At 38.7% G+C, this 19,201-nt stretch overlaps 1 protein-coding gene across 1 annotated transcript; it reads right to left on the bottom strand.

Moving 5' to 3' along the window:
- Positions 1-17,663: 17,663 nt before the first annotated feature.
- Positions 17,664-18,635, bottom strand: LOC100732170 (olfactory receptor 2T29-like). The gene has a single exon (XM_003479482.1). The coding sequence runs from the start codon at positions 18,633-18,635 to the stop codon at positions 17,664-17,666; it is 972 nt and encodes a 323-aa protein (XP_003479530.1).
- Positions 18,636-19,201: the final 566 nt, after the last annotated feature.

The raw sequence follows: 19,201 nt of genomic DNA, 5'->3' as shown, positions 1-19,201 counted from the left end.
CACTCAAAAATCAATAGCGTTCTTGTACATGAACAATAAACTCACTGAGAGAAAAGCTATGGAAATAATACTTTTCATAGTTGCATCCAAAAAAAGAAATACTTAAGAATCAATCTAACAAAGGATGTAAAAGATCTATATAATGAAAATTACAGTATTTTGGAAATGGAGATTGAAGGAGAAAATGGAAAGACATACTTTGCTCTTGGATTGGAACAACCAACATCATGAAAATGGCCATATTTTCAAAACTGTCATGGAAATTTAAAGCAATTCTAATCAAAAGACCATTATCATACCTCACAGATTTAGAGAAATCATTCGTAAAATTCATCTGGAAACAGAAGAGACTTACAATAGAAAAGGAAATCCTGGACAACAAAGGCAAGGCAGGAAGCATCACAATCTTTGACTTGAAATTATACCTCAAAGCTATTGTGATATAATCAGCATGGTACTGGAAACAAACAAATGAAAAATTGAAAATAAAAACGAGAATAAGTGGAACAGATTAGAAATTGTAGACCGAATTACAAAGACACTCAGCCACTTTATCTTTGACAAAGGGACCAAATATGTTACTGGAAAAAAGATAGCCTCTTTAATAAATGGTGCTGGGAAAATAGGCTTTCTACATGGTAAAGATTAAAACTAGACTCATGTCTATCACTATGCACTAAGCTAAAGTCAAAGTGGATCAAAGATCTAAATATTAAAACAGAAACACTAAATCTACCAGAAGACAAGGTATGTAGAAATGTTGAAGATGTACTGGTAGGCAATGAGTTCATGAACAAAACTCAAACTGCATAGGAAGTCCCTCAAAGAATCAACAACTGGGATCTCAACTTATTAAAAAATTATTGTACATCAGAAGAAATCACCAACAGAGTGAAAAGAAACCCACAGAATGGGAAAATATTTTAGCCAACTCTCCCTGAGACAAAGAACTTATCTGTAGAACATACAAAGAGATGAAAAAAACCAGGCCCTCCAAATTCAAAGACCCAATACAAAAATGAGCATCTGAAATGAACATCTGCTTGTGAGATGAAGAAATACAAATGTCAAATAAATACATGAAAAAATGTTCAAAGTCACTGGTTGTTTGAGAAATACAAATTAAAACAACACTGTGGACACTGGACTAGGCTTGGGAGGTTTGTGGGGCTAACTGGACCATACCAAGTGATTTTCTTTCAACCTGGGGAGCTGAGGGCATACAAGGTGAGTTCCAGTGCATCGGTGCGAGCCCCGGAAGTGCTTTGGACCATCATCCCCATGGTTAGGAGCCCACCCAGCTTCCTGGAACACTGGAACACAGGAACATGGGAGGTCCTGTGAGCCTGACTGGGCCACGCTGAGCAACCTCCATTCAGTCTCAGAAGCCGAGGGCATAGGAGGCGATTTCCAGCACACCAGGGGGAAGCTTTGAAACATCATTCAAAACATGGAAATACAGGAAAACAAGACAAAAGACCAAAGTGCAATCTCAAACCTCCAGCCCATCCCAAAAAAGCCTAGGAGCCATGCACATAGAAGAAAATATATGCCATACACCTGAAATAACTGAAATAATAGCAACTTAAATAAAGAAGCAACTCTAGGGAGCTATAAAGAAACTCAAATTAGAAATAATCTCCCAGGTAAAAGAAGAAATGATAGAAGTAATGAAAGAAATGCTGAACACATCTAAAGAAGACATAATTAAAAAATTAGAGGAACAATGAAAAAAGAGAGTCTCTGGATGAACAATATAAGAAACAGAATACATAAAGCAGATTCAAATAGATATACAAGAAATCAAAAATTCCATTGAAAATTGTCAAAACCACCTCAAATGAAAGTCAAGATAGAATTTCAGAGCTTGAAGACAAGATTGCAGCTAGTGAACAGGAAAGGAAAGATCTTTTGAAAATGACAAGGAATCAGGAAATAATTCCTGCAAGATGATTCAAAGAAAAACAACATAAGATTGAGAAGGAAAAATGAAAAAGAAGGGGGCAACACAAATGGTATCAAGATGCTATTTACAGAAAAATTTCCCAAACATGAGAATGGAAACTGACATATAGATTAGTGAAGCATACAGAGCTCTAAATAGCCAAAACCAAAATGAAACTACATTCAGACATAAAATAATCACCATCCCAGAAATCCAACATAAGAACCGACTATTAAAAGCTGTTACAGAAAAGACAGATCAGGTGATAAAGGAAAATGTATCAGAATCACAGGAGACTTCTCAACACAAACAATGAAGTCAAGAAGAGCATGAAGTAAAGTATTTTAGTTCCTAAAGAAAAACAACTTCCAATCGAGACTGATGTAATCTGAAAACCGTCCTTCAAAAATGGATGGATAAATAATATACTTCCATGCAAAAAACAGCTGAGGAACTTCATGATCACCAAGACAACCCTGCAAAGAATACTGAAAGACATTCTAGATACGCATAGGAAAAAACCACTAAGCAAGGCAGACAATTAAACAGAATAGAAAGGTAAAGATACAACAGTAGAAAGATAATATGTCAACAATAAAACAATATATAACAATTCTAACCATTAATGGATCCAGAAACAACATCCAACCATACGTTGTCTACATGAAACCCATCTAGCCCAAAAGGAAACTCGCAGGTTGAAAGTCAAAGGATGGAAAGCAATACTTCATGCAACAGGAAGCCACAATAAAGTGGTAGTAGCTATTCTGTTTGCAGACAATGTGAACTTCAAACCAAGAATGATCCTAAGAGATAAACAAGGTCACTACACACTGGTTAGGGGAAAACTTCAAGAGGAAGAGATAACTATCTTAAATATGTATGTACCAAATTTCAGAGCACCCAGTTATATAAAACAAGCATTAAGAAAAATGAAAAAATGGTATGAATTTTTAATTTGTGGCATTTTGTTTGTAAGTGTAAGCATTAAAAAAAATGAAAAAATGGTATGAATTTTTAATTTGTGGCATTTTGTTTGTAAGTGTCTTGTTGAGGATTTTTGCACCCATGTTCATTAAGAAGAACAACCCAGAGTTTTATTGTTATTGCTGCTGCTTCTGTGGTTGAGCTCTTGTTTGATTTTGATAATAGGTTAATACTAGTTTCAAAGTAGTTTCTTATTACCCTTGGGGTTTCAGTCCATCGTGCTGTTGCCTTTTTCATTTCTAAGTGCGTTGATGGGAGTCTTTTCTTCCCTCCTCTTGGGGAGTCTGGATAAGGGTTTATTAATCTTGGTAAGCCATTCAGAGAACCACTTGTGTTGTTCATCGAAACTCTGTGTTCTTTTTTGGTCTCAGTTTCATTAATTTCTGCTCTGATCTTCTCCTACACATTTTGAAAATGGATTGTTTTTGTTTTTCTAGGATTTTGACTGGAGAAATACTAGGTTATTTTGGAGGAGCACTGTTTTATAAGGTGAGCACTTACAGCTTCAAAGCTCCCTCTAGAGCAGCTCTCCTGGTGTACCACGCGTGTGGTTGTGTTGTGCTACAGCTGTCATCTGAGTCTAAGATCCTGTCCCATTCTGTGGATCACTGACTATTAAATAGTGTATCAAATCTGCACATGTCTTCACGGTTTCTGTGGTTTCTTTTGCTATGTATTTCTAGTTTAATTCCACGGTGACCCAATCACATAAAAGGAATTGTTTTAATTCTTTTCTTTTATGTAAGCATGATTTATAGCTTAGTAAAGGGACTATTTTGGAGACATATCCCTGTGTTGCTGAAAGGGATGTGCATTCTGTATTGAATGAGACATTCTGTAGCTTTCTGTTAAGCCCGTATGTTTAATGCTATGGCTCAACTCTGATAACTTTTTGTTGATCTTTGTGTCTGTTTGTGCCTGTCTAATTGTGAGAATGAGGTACTGAAGTCCCTTACTATGGTCATATTGATGCTTCCCTGACCTTTGTGTCTAATGATGCTTGTTTTATGAAATAAGTGCACTGGTACTTGGTGCATATATATTTACAGTTGCTGCTTCCTCCTGCTGAACTGTTCTCTTTATAGAGTATGTAGTGACCTTTTTGGTCTCTTCTGATCAGTTCTGGCCAGAAACCCACTTTGTCTAAAATAGGAGAGTTACTCCTCATTGATTTCAGGATTCTATTGCATGAAAAATCATTTTCCAACCTTTTATTTTCTGAGGAGGGTTGTGATATCTCTTCTAACACTATACTGCTGAGTTTTACTTTTTTGTTTGCTTTCATTCAATCTGTTAGTCTGTATCTTTTGACTGGGGAGTTACGGCCATTTACCTTGAGAGTTACTTACTAGAAGCTGTTCTTACATTACTTTTCCATTGAGTTTTTTCTCTTTAGTTCAACTCCTGCTATTTATATGCAACCTCTACTTTGGGCTCTTTGGTGGCATCAGCTTCACTCTCTGTTTCAGATTCACTTGGGCACTTTCTGTAGTGCTTATATGGTGGCCATGAATTGCTTGAGGTGCTTTTTCTTTGATATAGGAGGCAAGAAAATTGCAATTAGACTTAAACCCCCACTAAAAGCAAAAAGGAAAAAAAGTGTTAAATAAAAAATATACCAATAACAGGAAGGAAAAAAGGAGAGCAAGAAAAAGAGTTCCTGTGTGTTTGCAGAGGACTGGTTCCTCCTCCTGGGGTCAGTAGTCTCTAATGTGCAAGTCACATTCCTCCTTGCCCTCCTCATGGTTTGTGACCTTGTATGTCAGATGCTCAACCCAAGGAGCCTCTCTCTCCCCACCACACATCCCTGTACCAGGGAAGGGGTGAGCTTCGCTCCTGAGGCTTCTGCTGTAGATTCCTCCTCATTGGGGATTCAGGCTGGTTATTAGCTGGATTTCCCAGTGTCTGTGGGACAAGCTCCTGGTACATGGAGGCTACTGTGGGCTCTCGGTCCTGTGGACACTCAGAGGTGACACGATTCTGCCTAGGGCTAACTCAGGCAGATTTCTACAAAGCCAGTGCCCTCATAAGACTACTTTGCCTCTTTTAAACTCCTATGCATATGTTTTGTTTAATCTGCGAGTCTCGTGTTGCAAGTTGAGTTTTTGCATTAGGGTGTGTGTCCCTCCCCTTAACCTGGTTACCCATGTTTTCAGTTGACCTTCTCGGAGTCTCTCCGACGTGACTCCTCCTCTGCTCAGCTATGTTGCTCAGATTCCATGTTTTTATCTTGTATCCTGCTATGTTGCTGAATTCGGTAATTCATTCTAGGAGCGTTTCTGCAGAACTTTTTGGATCTTGTACATAAAGGATCATGTCGTCTCCAAATAATGATGCGTTCACTTTCCGCTTTCCAATACATATCCCTTCTGTTTCTTTCTCTTGTCTGATTACTCTAGCTAATGTTTTGAATGCTGTATTGGACAGGAGTGGTAACAGTGGACATCCACGTCTTGTTGATTTTATTTTATTTTATTTTTTTTATTTAAGAGGAAAAAGAGGAAAAAGAGAAAAACACAAAACAAACCAAAGCGGTGTAAGGGTACACGTAATACAGAACTACAAAAAAAAAAAAAAAAACAAAAAAAAACCAAAAAAAAAACAAAAAAAAAACAAAACAAAAAACAAAACAAAACAAAAAAAACCATACCAGTAAGAAATCACCTGTTAGTAGATTACATATTATCATCTTGAAAATAGTTCCTCAAATCACAGTATCAAAGAATACAAGGTGGACACTCAAACGGAGACTGCAAACAGCTGTGTTCAATGTTCCAAAAACATTGATATAGTCAGCTATTTAACACCCCTAAACACACTTGCTGTTATATCCGTTAGAGCTCTTTTTCTTTTTCTTTTTTTTTCCCTCTCTTTTTTACAACAAAATTTACACATTTTGGATTTTATTACTCCTTAGTGCTTATTACTTTTTTTGGGGGGGAAAGAATACAGTCAAATATGGCAAAACAAAGCTGTCAGTCAACACCAAGGAGAGACATAGCACATGGTGTAGAACAGAGTACAAGTTTATCAACAATGGTTATCAACGTTGTCCCTTGTTTCCTTAAAAAGAATTGTCTATCTCATTAGATATTATAAAGTTGGACAAAACAGTAGAGAACAAGACCAATAAAACTTAGGCATTGTAAACATTACAGGACTTCCAAAGAAGACAATAGTCAAACCAGAATGGGTATCTTAGTGAATCTTACTGTCTTCAAAGTAGTTGCCTATGTCTTCAAACTTGATACTATCATATAGAATGGAACAGAGTCTAATCAGTCAAAACAAGATCGTGGGAGTACTACAGGACTTCAAAACAAGTTAATAGGAAATCAAAAAGAGTTACTATTTATATATCCTAATTTTTTGAATTTTTTCTTTAATTAAGACAAACATAAGAAATGACTAAATAATTTTTTTAAAACAATAAGGGGGAGATTGAGATAAAACAGGACATAACAATATAACAATAGAGGTCACAGCATGACTGTTTCAACAACCTAGTACTTCACCACCATATAACCTGACTTAATAGTAGTTACCATAGTGTCTTTTTCCTTGAAATATTTGGATAAAACTTCATATACTCTAGCTTCAAATATTTTCATATCAAGAAGCCCAGAATAAAGCCTTTCTAATTAATGAGTGAAAACTTTATAAGGCTTCAAGGCCACCTAATGGGGAATCATGATTACCACATATTTTTATATATTTGAATCATTACTTACATGAGGGAAACTATTCGGTATTCACACATGCAAGATTGATTTATTTCACTTATGAGTATGGTCTCAAGCTGCGCCCATTTTTTGATAAATATCTCAATGTGATCCTTCTTTATAGCTGAATAATACTGCATTGTATAGAAATACCACAACTTTTTTATCCATTCCTCAGTTGATGGACACTTGGGTTGTTTCCAAGATCTGGCGATTACAAATTGTGCTGCTATAAACATAGGTGCACATATATCACTGTGGTATGATGCTTTCAGTTCTTCTGGGGATATGCTTAGAAGTGGAATAGCTGGAATAAATGGGATTTCCAGTCCCAACTTTTTGAGAAATCTCCAGACAGATCTCCACAAAGGCTGTACCAGTCTACACTCCCACCAGCAGTGCAGGAGAGTTCCTTTTCCCCCACTGCCTCTCCAGCATTTGTTGTCGGTTTTCTTGATCCTGGCCATTCTTTCAGGAGTGAGATGGTATCTCAGTGTGGTTTTAATTTGCATTTATCTAATGACCAATGATGATGAACATTTTTTCATGTATTTATTTGCCATTTGCATTTCTTCATCTGAGAATTGCGTATTCATCTCAGATGCCCATTTTTGGATTGGATCTTTGAATTTTGGAGGTCTGAGTTTCTTTAATTCTTTATATGTTTTAGACAAGAGGCCCTTGTCTGAGAGAGAGTTCACTAAAATCTTTTCCCAGTTTGTGGGTTTTCTTTTCACTATGCTGGAGATTTCTTTTGACATGAAGAAACTTTTTAATAAGAAGTGGTCCCAGTTATTGATTCTGGGAAGTATTTCCCGTGCGGTTTGAGTCCTGTTCATGAATTCTTTACCTACTCCTATGTCTCCAAGGTTTCTACCTAATTTGTCTTCCAATAGATTTAGTGTTTCTGTTTTAATATTCAGATCTTTGACCCATTTAGATTTTAATTTAGTACATGGTGATAGACATGGGTCTAGCTTTAGTTTTCGGCAAATGGAGAGCCAGTTTTTCCAGCACCATTTATTAAAGAGACTGTCGTTCTTCCAGTGAACCTGCTTGGCTCCTTTATCAAAGATAAGGTGGTTGAGTGTGTTCGTAGTTGTGGTTGTATCTTCTAATCTATTCCACTGATCTTTGGCTCTGTTTTGATTCCAATACCATGTTGATTTTACTACTGTTGCTTTGTAGTATAACTTCAAGTCAGGGATTGTGATGCCTCCTGCTTTGTCTTTGCGACTTAGAATTGCGTTTGCGATTCTAGGTCTCTTCTGGTTCCAGATGAAATTTAGGAGTGATTTCTCTAGATCTATAAGGTATGTTGATGGTATTTCTATTGGGATTGCATTGAATCTGTATACCAGTTTTGGGAGAATGGCCATTTTTACAATGTTTGTTCTTCCTATCCATGAGCAAGGGATGTCTTTCCATTTTCTGAGATCATCTTCAATTTCCTTTTTCAGTGTATTATAATTTTCACTGTATAAGTCTTTCCCTTCTTTCGTTAGAGTAATTCCTAAATATTTCATTTTTTTGCTTGCTAATGTGAATAGTCCAGTTTCTCTTATTTCCCTCTCTGTAATTTTGTTGTTCGTGTATAGGAATGCTATTGATTTCTGAGTATTGATTTTGTATCCAGCCACATTACTGAATTTATTTATTGTATCTAAGAGTATTTCAATGGAGTTTAGGGGGTCTTCTATGTAGAGTATCATGTCATCTGCAAACAATGATAATTTAACTTCTTCTTTTCCTATCTTTACCCCTTTTATTTCTCTTTCTTGCCTAATTGCTCTGAGTAGTACTTCCAGTACTATATTAAATAGGAGTGGTGATAAAGGACATCCTTGTCTTGTGCCCGATTTTAAAGTAAAGGCTTTCAATTTTTGGCCATTTAGTATGATGCTGGCTGTTGGTTTGTCATAAATGGCCTTTATTATATTGAGGTAAAGACCATTTATTCCAATTTTCTGTAAAGTTCTTATCATGAATAAGTGTTGGACCTTATTGAAGGCTTTTTCTGCATCTATAGAAATGATCATGTGATTCTTATTTTTGGCTTTATTGATATGGTGGATTACATTTATTGATTTACGTATGTTGAACCATCCTTGCATTCCTGGGATGAATCCCACTTGGTCATGGTGTATAATCTTCTTGATGATTTGGTGCATCCTATTTGCCAATATTTTATTGAGGATTTTTGCATCTGTGTTCATTAGGGAGATCGTTCTATAGTTCTCTTTTATAGTTGGGTCTTTCTCAGGTTTTGGTACTAGAGTAATATTTGCTTCCATGAATGACTTAGGAAGGATTGCTTCCCTTTCAATTTCATTGCACAGTTTGAGGAGTGTCGGCATTAGGTCTTCTTTGTATTTCTTGTAGAATTCTGCAGTGAATCCATCTGGGCCCGGGCTCTTCTTGGTGGGTAAGAACTTAATTACATTTTCAATTTCATTAGCAGAGATTGGGTTATTCAACAGTTTTATATCCTCTTGATCTAGCTTTGTACTTCATATGCTTCTAAGAATCTGTCTATTTCTTCTGTTATCAAACTTTTGAGAGTAGAGGTTTTCGAAATAGGTGTTGATGATCCTCTGTATTTGTATTGGGTCTGTAGTGACTTCTCCTTTTTCATTTCTTATTGCATGAATTTGAGCTTTTTCTTCCCTTTTTAAAATAAGGTTGGCTAGGGGCTTATCGATTTTATTTATTTTTTCAAAGAACCAACTCTTTGATTCGTTGATTCTTTGGATTGTTTTCTTAGTCTCTATTGCATTGATTTCTGCTCTGATTTTTATAATTTCCTCTCTTCTTTTGGCTTTGGGCTTGACTTGCTCTTCTTTTTCTAGCTGTTTGAGGTGTAGCATCAAGTTATTTATTTGTATTCGTTCTGTTTTCCTGATGTGGGAACTCAGTGCAATAAATTTTCCTCTCAGGACGGCTTTCATTGCATCCCACAGATTCCGGTAAGTTGTATCTGCATTTTCATTTTCTTTTAGGTATTGTTTAATTTCTTCTTTAATTTCTTCTGTGACCCACTGATTACTCAAGAGTGTGTTATTTAGTTTCCATGTGTTTGCGGAATTTTTGCAGTATCTTTTGTCATTAATTTCTAATTTCAGAGCGCTATGATCTGATAATATGCAAGGGATGATTTCAACTCTTTTGCATTTGCTTAAATATGTTCTGTGAGCTAATATATGGTCTATTTTAGAAAATGATCCATGTACTTCTGAGAAGAATGTGTATTCTGATGTTGTTGGGTGGAACATTCTGTATATGTCTATCAAACCCATTTGTTCACAGGTGTGATTCAGTTCTGTTATTTCTTTGCTCATTTTCTGTCTGGTTGATCTGTCCCTTGGTGTCAGTGGTGTATTAAGGTCTCCTGTTACAATTGTGTTACTGATAATTTGAGTTTTCATTTCTGTTAATAATTGTTTTATATAACTGGGTGCTCTGGAGTTTGGTGTGTATATATTTAAGATAGTTATCTCTTCCTCTTGGAGTTTTCCCCTTATGAGTATGTAGTGACCTTCTTTGTCCTTTATGGTCATTGTTGGTTTAAAGTTCACGTTGTCTGCAAACAGAATGGCTACTCCTGCCTTTTTTTGGATTCCTGCTGCATGAAGAATTGTTTTCCATCCTTTGACTTTCAGTCTGTGAGTATCCTTCTGGGTTAGATGGGTTTCCTGTAAACAGCATATGGTTGGATTTTGTTTCTTGATCCATTCTGCTAGTCTGTTTCTTTTGATTGCTGCATTGAGGCCATTTACATTAATGGTTATTACTGTTAAATGCTGGTTAATTGTAGGAATGTTATCTCTCTGCTGTTGCATCTTTATCTTTCTGTTCTGTTTAATTATTTGCTTTGCTTAGTGGTTTTTTCCTTTGTGTATCTAAACTGTCTTTCAATATTTTTTGCAGGGTTGGTTTGGTGTTCATGAAGTTCTTCAGCTGTTCTTTGTCATGGAAGTATCGTATTGCACCATCTATTTTGAATGATAGTTTTGCAGGATATATCAGTCTTGGTTGGAAATCATTTTGCTTTAGGATCTGGAATACTTCACTCCATGCTCTTCTTGACTTTATCGTTTGTGCTGAGAAGTCTGCTGTGATTCTGATAGGTTTTCCTTTATTTTATTATTATTTTTTTTTTATCTTTTTCCTTTTTATTGGTACCGGGGATCGAACTCACGACTGCCTGCTTTCAAGGCAGGCGCTTATGCCGCTGAGCTAAATCCCCAGCCCCTAGGTTTTCCTTTATAAGTGATCTGTCTTTTCTCTCTGACAGCTTTTAATAATCTATTCTTGTGTTGGATTTCTGGGATGGTGATTATTATATGTCTGGGTGTAGTTTTATTTTGGTTATGACTGTTTGGAGTTCTATATGCTTCACTGATCCTGATGTCAGTTTCTGATCTCATGCTTGGGAAATTTTCAGCTATTACTTCTCTAAATATCCTCCTGACATCCTTCATGTTGTCTCCCTCTCTTTCATTAATCCCTATCATTCTTATGTTATTCTTCTTTGCATCGTCTTGCAGTTGTTGAATTGTTGTTTCCTGATTCCTTGTTATTTTCAAAAGATCTTTCCTTTCCTGTTCACTAGCTGCAATCCTGTCTTCAAGGTCTGAAATTCTATCTTCACTTTCATTAAGGCGGTTTTTACAACTTTCAGTGGAGTTTTTTATTTCCTGTATATCTCTGTGCATCTGCATTATGTATTCTGGTTGTTTCTTATATTGCTCGTCTAGGGATTCTATCTTTTTGTTTAGTTCCTCCAATTTTTTATCTGTGTTTTCTTTAGATATATTTAGAATCTCTTTCATTTCTTTTATCATTTCTTCTTTTATCTGGGAGATTATTTCGAGTTTGAATTTCTTTAAAGCTTCCTGGAGTTGCTTGTCAATTTCAGTGGCTATTGCGTCCGATATATGAGGTGGATGGGATATATTTTCTTCTATATACATCGCTCCTAGGGTTTTTTGAGATGGCCTGGAGGTTTGAGGTTGTAATTTGGTCTTTCGTTTTGTCATTTTCCTATATTTCTGTGTTTCAAGTGTTATTTGAAAGCTTCCTCAGGATCTGTTGAAAATCCCCTTCTATGTTTGGAGCTACTGAGACTCTGGCACCGCGCTACCCCAAGCCATTGGGCCTACAGAACCAGTGGCCCTCCTCTGCCTGCTCAGAACTCCGCAGTTCCAGACAAGCTGGGCCTCAGGGACACTGTGCGCCCACCTGCCCCTTGGATGCTCCACAGTTCTTCAATCGCAGCCGGGTTAGGGTACTCACCACAGGCCGCAGTGCTTCAGGAACCTGTGGACCCTCCCTGGTTGCAGAGATATCCACAGTCCTCCAGACACATGGAGAGGCCAATGCAGGCACCCCTAATCTGCCCAGCTCCTCCTCTGCAGACCAATGGCCAGGCGCGGCAGCTAAACAGGCTGGGCTAGGCTGATAGTGTGGGCCCGCCCATCCGTCCGCAGCTCAGCAGTTCTCCAAGTGAAGCCGGAATGGGGAGGCTGATGTGGAAGCCTCAAACCCACCTCTCCCCTTCACTGCACCTGGAAGCCTGGGGGAACTCCAGCAGTCTGGGCGGAGATATCCAGAGTCCTCCAGACACGCAGAGAGGCCGGTGAGGGCACCCCAGATCTGCCCAGCTCCTCCTCTGCAGACCTATGGCCAGGCGCAGCAGCTCGTCTTGTTGATTTTAGAGAAAAAGCTTTCAGTTTTTGTTGATTTGCTATGGTTTTGGCAGTAGCTCAGTCACAAATGGCTTTTGTCAGTTTGAGATAAGGTCCTTCTAGACCTCTTTCCTTCAGGGTTTTTATTGTGAAGGTAAATTTGGTTTTGTGAAGGCTTTCTCTGCATCTATTGAGATGATCATGATATTTTTGCCCTTGCTTCTATTTATGTGATGAATCCATGTATGTGATGAATCTGTTTATTGATTGGGATATGCCTTACATTTGGAACCATCCTTACATCTCTGAGAGGAAGCCCAGTTGATCATAATATTTTTGACGATGGGTTGCATTCTGTCTGCCAATATCTTGTTGAGGATTTTTAAAATCTCTGTTCATTTAAGAAATGACCTGTAGTTCTGCTTTGTCTTTGGGTCCTTGTCTGGTTTTGGACTCAAGATAATGCCAGCTTCCAGGAGCAACTCTGGAAGTGCTCCTCCCCTTGTGAAGGAGTTTGAGTGATTCTGATACTACATCTTCCCTGAAGTTCTTGTAGAATTCAGAGGACAATACATCAGCTAAGCTTTTCTTAGTTGGTAGATTTATTTTATTAGTGATTTAATATCATTGCCTGTTGTTGGCTTCAGGAGTTTTAAGTCTTCTTGGTTCAGTTTTGGTAATTCCTATACATTTAGGAATCTCTCCTTTTCTTCTGAGTTCTCGAGTGTGTGGTGGACAGCTTGTGAGGTAGTTGTTAATAGTGCTCTGATTCCAGAGGTGTGCACTGTGATATCACCCCTTTCATTTCTTTTCTAAAATTAAATAAATTTGTATATAAGGAATTCCACACATGTTTCATTAAGGTCACTAATCAGAGTCTTGTCATCGAGACAGTCCTTTTGGAAAAGCTGAGCCTCCTCCAGCCTTTGTATCTGCCTTGCCATAATTCTTTCCTCTTCACTTCAATTGTGGACAAAAAGTAATGGCTTCAAAACTCACAGAATCACAGATCTAAATTTCTTCCAGAAATTTACTTTAGGGTCTAAAAGGTAACTTGTACAAACTAATGGTATTTTTCACGTGATTTAGATTCTATTATTCCTTAATAATTCAGTTCTACTGTGGAAAAACAACATTCTTCATTATTCGTGAGCAAAACATCACAGGTCTCGTTGTCCTCACTGTCACACATTTACTGTGATCAAGGCATGACCTGTTCCTCTCGTAGGCCACATCACTTTCATTGTTCATATCATCGATTTGAGTCTTATTCTTTTGGTAAGAATTTTTAAAGGCTTGTCTATATTGTCTAGTCTTTCAAAGAACCAGATTTTCAATTCATTTTTCATGTGCATTGTTCTTTTCATCTTATATTTATTTCTTCTCCAGTCTTTAAAATTTACTTCTTCGCACAAGATCTGGATTTTGATTGTGCTTATTTTTCAAGGACCTTGAGGTGCAGAATTAGGTTATCTCTTTGGACTTAATCTGTTTTTCTGATGTGGGCATGCTCAGCTATCAACTTCTCTCTTAGGCCTGTTTTCAGTGTATCCCATGGATATGTGTATGTTCTATTGGCATTACCATTTAATTCTAGGAACTGTCTTATGTCTTTAATTTCTTGTGTGAACCAGTAATTATTCAAGAGTTTGTTAAATGTCATATCTTTGTATGATTTCTGTGCTCTTTTGCCATTGATGTCTGGTTTTGTCACTCTGAGATCTGTTTGTGTGCTTGATAAAATTTAGATGGTTTTACATTTATTTAATCATGCTTATCACACTAGGATGTGTTCTATTTTTGTCAAAAAGAAGTATATTTTGTGGTATTTGGGTGGAGTATATTTTGGGTATTTGGGAATCCATCTAACATTCCTTATATATCTATCAAGCTTGTTTGTTCAAAGATTTGATTCAATTCTGATTTTTTGTTTAGTTGATCTGTTTATTTGTGATAATGAAGTACTGATAATCGTAATGCTCTTTATCTGGTCTTTGATTTCCACTGCAGGTTTTTTAATGAAGTTGGGTACAGTGCAGTTGTCTTGCTTTGAGTAGTTCTGTTAACCAATAGCATCACTGTTTGCCTCTTTTGATCAGCTTTGGCTTAAAATCTACTTTGCCTGAAAATGGGAGCAGTAACCCTGTTGCTTTCAGACTCCAACCACATGGAAAATTTCTTCCAATCTTTGATTTTTTGACTATGAATTTCTTTTGAGGGTAAATATGTTTATTGTATTTATCCTACTGTTGGACTCTTTCTCACTGGAGTTTCCCAATTCGTATCTTTTGATTGATGGATTGAGATCATTCACATTAATAGTTATAGCTGATAGGTATTGATTTATTCCTGCCCCTAGATTATTTTCCTGTTGCTGTTTCCTTTCTCCCCTTCTACTTAATTGCTTGCCCCATCTGGTGCATTCTTTCTATTGGGCTTTTGGCCCTGTGAGCTCCATGATCCCTTTCTAAGATTTCTGGAAGAATTCTGGGAAGTGTCGGTTTGGTGGTTGTGGATTTCCTTAGGTGTTTTTCTCAAATAAACCTTCTTTCTGCTTCAATTTTTTTTTTTTGTCTTTTTCGTTTTTATCGGTACCAGGGATCGAACTCACGACTGCCTGCTTGCAAGGCAGGCGCTTATGCCGCTGAGCTAAATTCCCAGCCCCTCTGCTTCAATTTTGAAAGATAATTTTGCAGAGTATATGAATCCAGGTTAGAAACTGTTTTCTTTTAGGATTTGAAGTACTTCATTCCAAGTGATTCTTACCTTTAATGTTGTGTTGGAATTCTGATGTAATTCTGGTGGGTTTTCTTCTTTAAGAGACTCACTATTTTGCTTTAATGGCTTGTAAGATTTTGGTCTTGTGTTGAATTTCTGGTATTTTTATTATGATGTGGCAAGCAATGATTTTCTTCAGAAACATGACTCTTATTTACCTGTATGTTAAGTTCTTTTTCTATGCCTGGGAAGTTTTCTGGTATTATTTCTATATGCAGGGGTTTGGTCTTATGGTGGTTGTTGTTGTTGTTGGTTTTGCCCTCTGTGCAGTTTTCGGGTTTCTCACTGATTTCAGTTACTCCCACATTAATTAGTGTTTGCATCTTACACTGGGTAGTTGATCCATTTTTCATGTTCTCCTATTTTTTATGACACCTCTCCTTAAACGATCACCAACCACAGCCCTGTGTTCCAGGTCCACCACTCATACTTCACACTGGTCTCTTCTCCAGCCCATACTTTCAGTCATAGTTTTAATCTCTTGGATATCATTTTGGAACATTTTTGAGGATTCTAATTCTTTTCTGTGCTGGGTATCCATATTTTGTATCTCTTTCTTTAGCTCCATTAGACTTTTATTATTGTCTTCTCTTGACTTTTTGATTATTTGTTTCATTAGGGTCATTAACTGTTAGTTATATCTTCTTTGAATTCACCAAACAAACAACTTATTGATCTGTTTTGCTGCCTTCACTGATAACCTTTCAGGTGTTTCTATTGGTTGACTTTAGTGTTCCTCTCTTGCTGCCCCTGAATCATCTTTGAGGATATTTGGAGGAAATTTATCTTCTCCAGCTTCTGTTTTTTGGGGTTTTTTTCTGTGCTGGAATTTCCTGGTTGATCAGAGTGAGTAGCACTGTGACAGAGATTTTGTGCCCAGGTAACTATTAACCTTTTCTTCTGTCCTAATGTAAAGCAATGTTGGTTTATACTGCAGAGAAGCTGCTGCTGTTTTGGCTCCCTGTTGTATCCTTCGAGGCTGGGGCACAATACTGTCTGTGATCCACAGGCCATCCAGATACTGGCACACAGAGAAAATCATCTGACAGCCACAGCTGTGCCACCTGTGCCAGAGCAGTACAGCAGCACAGCAAAAACACTGTCAAAAATATACCGGACACTGAAGAGCCCTGTGAACCAAACAGCCCATGATTTAAGCATGGACACGTAGGCACCCTAGACCTGGACCTACAGGGAATCAGACCACTGATCTCCAACAGTGGTGTTGGAACCAAACTGGGCACCAGGTGTAATGCCATTCGTTTCACATCAGCCTCCTCTGAAGGTGACACCACCAGACCTGAACTCTCAGACCTGAACACAGGCCAGTTATTTTCCCAGCCTGCACTTGAGTTTTCCAAGGGACCTGGGGGAATTCTGTCAAGCTCTTGCCCTTCCCAAGTTGGCTTGCCTTGATGGTCTTTGTAGCACTGTGTGCTTCCTTCCTGGACTGAAGCTTTTCTGAGATGTCAGTCTCATCCTCAGCACCTTTTGCCAATTGGTTTTCAGCTCTGACAACCTGCAGTGCGGGAAGCTGAGGCACAGAGCCCACCTCAGGTCGGTTGCTTGATGCTGCCAGAAGGGTGGGCAGATGGGGTCCTTCCCTTGTGTGTCTTTATGCCATCAATTTGTATGTGGAGCTACAGGCACAGCTCAAGTTCTTTTGAAGGAATAACTTCTGAGATTCAGATTTTAATCCCCTCTATATATTATTTTATTACAATGCAACATAAGATGTCTGTTGAATAAGTGACAGATTGAGTGCCTGCTGCTGTCTGTTCTACTGGATTATAAATAAGCAGGTTAACTCACAGCTCAGTGCAGAAACCACCTCTCACAAGGAAATTCCCTAAACTGTCCTTCCAGTCAGAATTAATATTTCCCCCACAGCTTCATACATGTTGTGTCAATCTGCCACAGTCCGACTGTGCACACAGAACAAGACAGTCTCCACTGATGGCGAGCACAGAACTGAAACATTCCAGTAAGTATTATGTGCACAAAAATGAACATGGATTCTATGATAGAAAGTCACACTGCTACCAGGCACAACACAGAAACTCCAAGAAGAGAGACCACATGGATATTTAACTTTTCAATTGTATATAAATCTACATTTCTGGCAGGGGAGATTAGCTTAAAAATGAATAGAGAATGAAATTTCTGTAGATGTCAGGTAAACTCCTCCATTGCTAATAACGTGCTCCTTTTCACTTCATCGTTTCTCTCTGTCCCTTCTCTGTTGAAACCTTACAACCATTTCCTCTAAATATCTCACCTGAGTCTCCACAGCATATGAATATTCTTCTACATGATTAAGGACCAATCATCAGCTACAGAAAATCAAATGTCAAAGCCACCCCATTGTAAGTATTTGAATGGAAAAAGAGGCCATAAGTGGAGCTCTTTGCAGTATGATGGATCAATTTCCAGAACAGTGACCAGTGTGGGATGAGCCTCATGATGTGAGAATCTGAGAATCAGCAGCCACATAAGAGCCTGTGTGTCTGATGCACAGGGAGAAGGAAAAGAACCCATGAGTACTCACGGTCCCTGTCTTACCATGTCTGGAAAGGCAGGTCTCACACTGCACATTTTCCTGAGAGCTTCTGTGACATCCTTGTTCCTAAGACTGTAGATTAAGGGGTTCAACACGGGAGTGAGGATTGTGTAAAACGCAGACACCATCATGTCTTTCTGGGGGCTGTGGTAGGAGCTGGGGAGCATGTAGGTGTAGACAGCAGTACCGTAGAAGAGAAGGACCACAGTCATGTGGGAGGAGCAGGTGGCCAGTGCCTTCTTCCGGCCCTCTGCCGAGTTCATCCTGAGAATGGTGAGGAGGATGAAGGTGTAGGAGCTGGAGATGACTGTCACAGGGATGAGGAGCATGAGGACACAGCACAGGTACATGAGCATCTCGTAGAGCGAGGTGTCTGAGCAAGAGAGCTTTGTCACTGCAGGGACTTCACAAAAGAAGTGATGGATCTCCCGGGACCCACAGAAGGGGAAGGTCATGGTCACAGGTGTCAGCATGAAGCCATCCACTGACCCCAGGAACCAGCAGGTAGAAGCCAGGAGGAGACACACTCTGTGGCTCATCAGGACAGGGTAACGCAGGGGATGGCAGACGGCCATGTAGCGGTCATAGGACATGGCTGCCAGAAGAAAAAGCTCTGAACCACCTAGTGTCACGTAGAGGAACATCTGCATCCCACACTCAGGGGCAGAGATCTTGTTCTCACCCAGAACCTGGTCCATGAGCATCTTGGGCACAGTAGTGGAAATGTACATCATGTCCATGAGAGACAACTGGCTGATGAAAAAGTACATGGGGGTGTGGAGGTGAGTGTCAGAGTGAATCAGAAAGATCAGGAGTACATTTCCAGACAAAGTCATCAGAAAGATCACAAAGATGGCCAGGCACAGCAGAGCTGGGTGTGTGGATTGACGGAAGAGTCCCACCAGGATGAAACCAGACTGCTCCGTGGAGTTGGAGCTCCAGGTGTTAAAGTCCATGAGGTCTCACCTAGAACGCAGAGAAAGCTTTGGGGTTAACACAATGTGAGCTTCTCAAAAGCCTGTCCAGAGTGTGTCACACATGCATGCAGAGCTTGACTGAATCCACCAGAAATACACTATGGGTCTGTGGACCTGAGGACTTTATGTTGCCTACAATTCATCAAATTAAAAGAAACCCATTCTCAATGATGGCCAGGAAGGATTTGTAACTCACAGTGATGTCCTCATGGTTTGCACTCATAAACTTCTCTGGTCACAGGGTCCTCTTTGAACAAGTGCTACAAACTTGCAGAATCATAGCTTCTTGCTAACACAGTGACAGTGAAAAACTGGGGAAAAAAGGAAAATGAAATTTATTATTTTCAAAATGTAGTCACTGATGAAGTAAGTCCAAACTTCTCTGGTTGAAGGGTCAACTCCACTGTTTTTATTTCCCTGTACTGGGGATTGAACCCAGGCCCTTCAGGCTGATTACATCCAGAGGCCCCCTCACTGTATGTATGTGTGTTGTGACACAAGGTCTCACTAATCACTAACTTGCCCAGAGCAGATTGGAAATTGCA

Source organism: Cavia porcellus, unplaced genomic scaffold (assembly GCF_034190915.1).
Source record: "Cavia porcellus strain 051 isolate PalLab524CR breed Dunkin Hartley unplaced genomic scaffold, mCavPor4.1 scaffold_2, whole genome shotgun sequence".
NCBI lineage: Eukaryota > Metazoa > Chordata > Mammalia > Rodentia > Caviidae > Cavia > Cavia porcellus.
The sequence above is the reverse complement of the archived record's forward strand: the minus strand, read 5'-3'. Positions and strand labels throughout refer to the sequence as shown.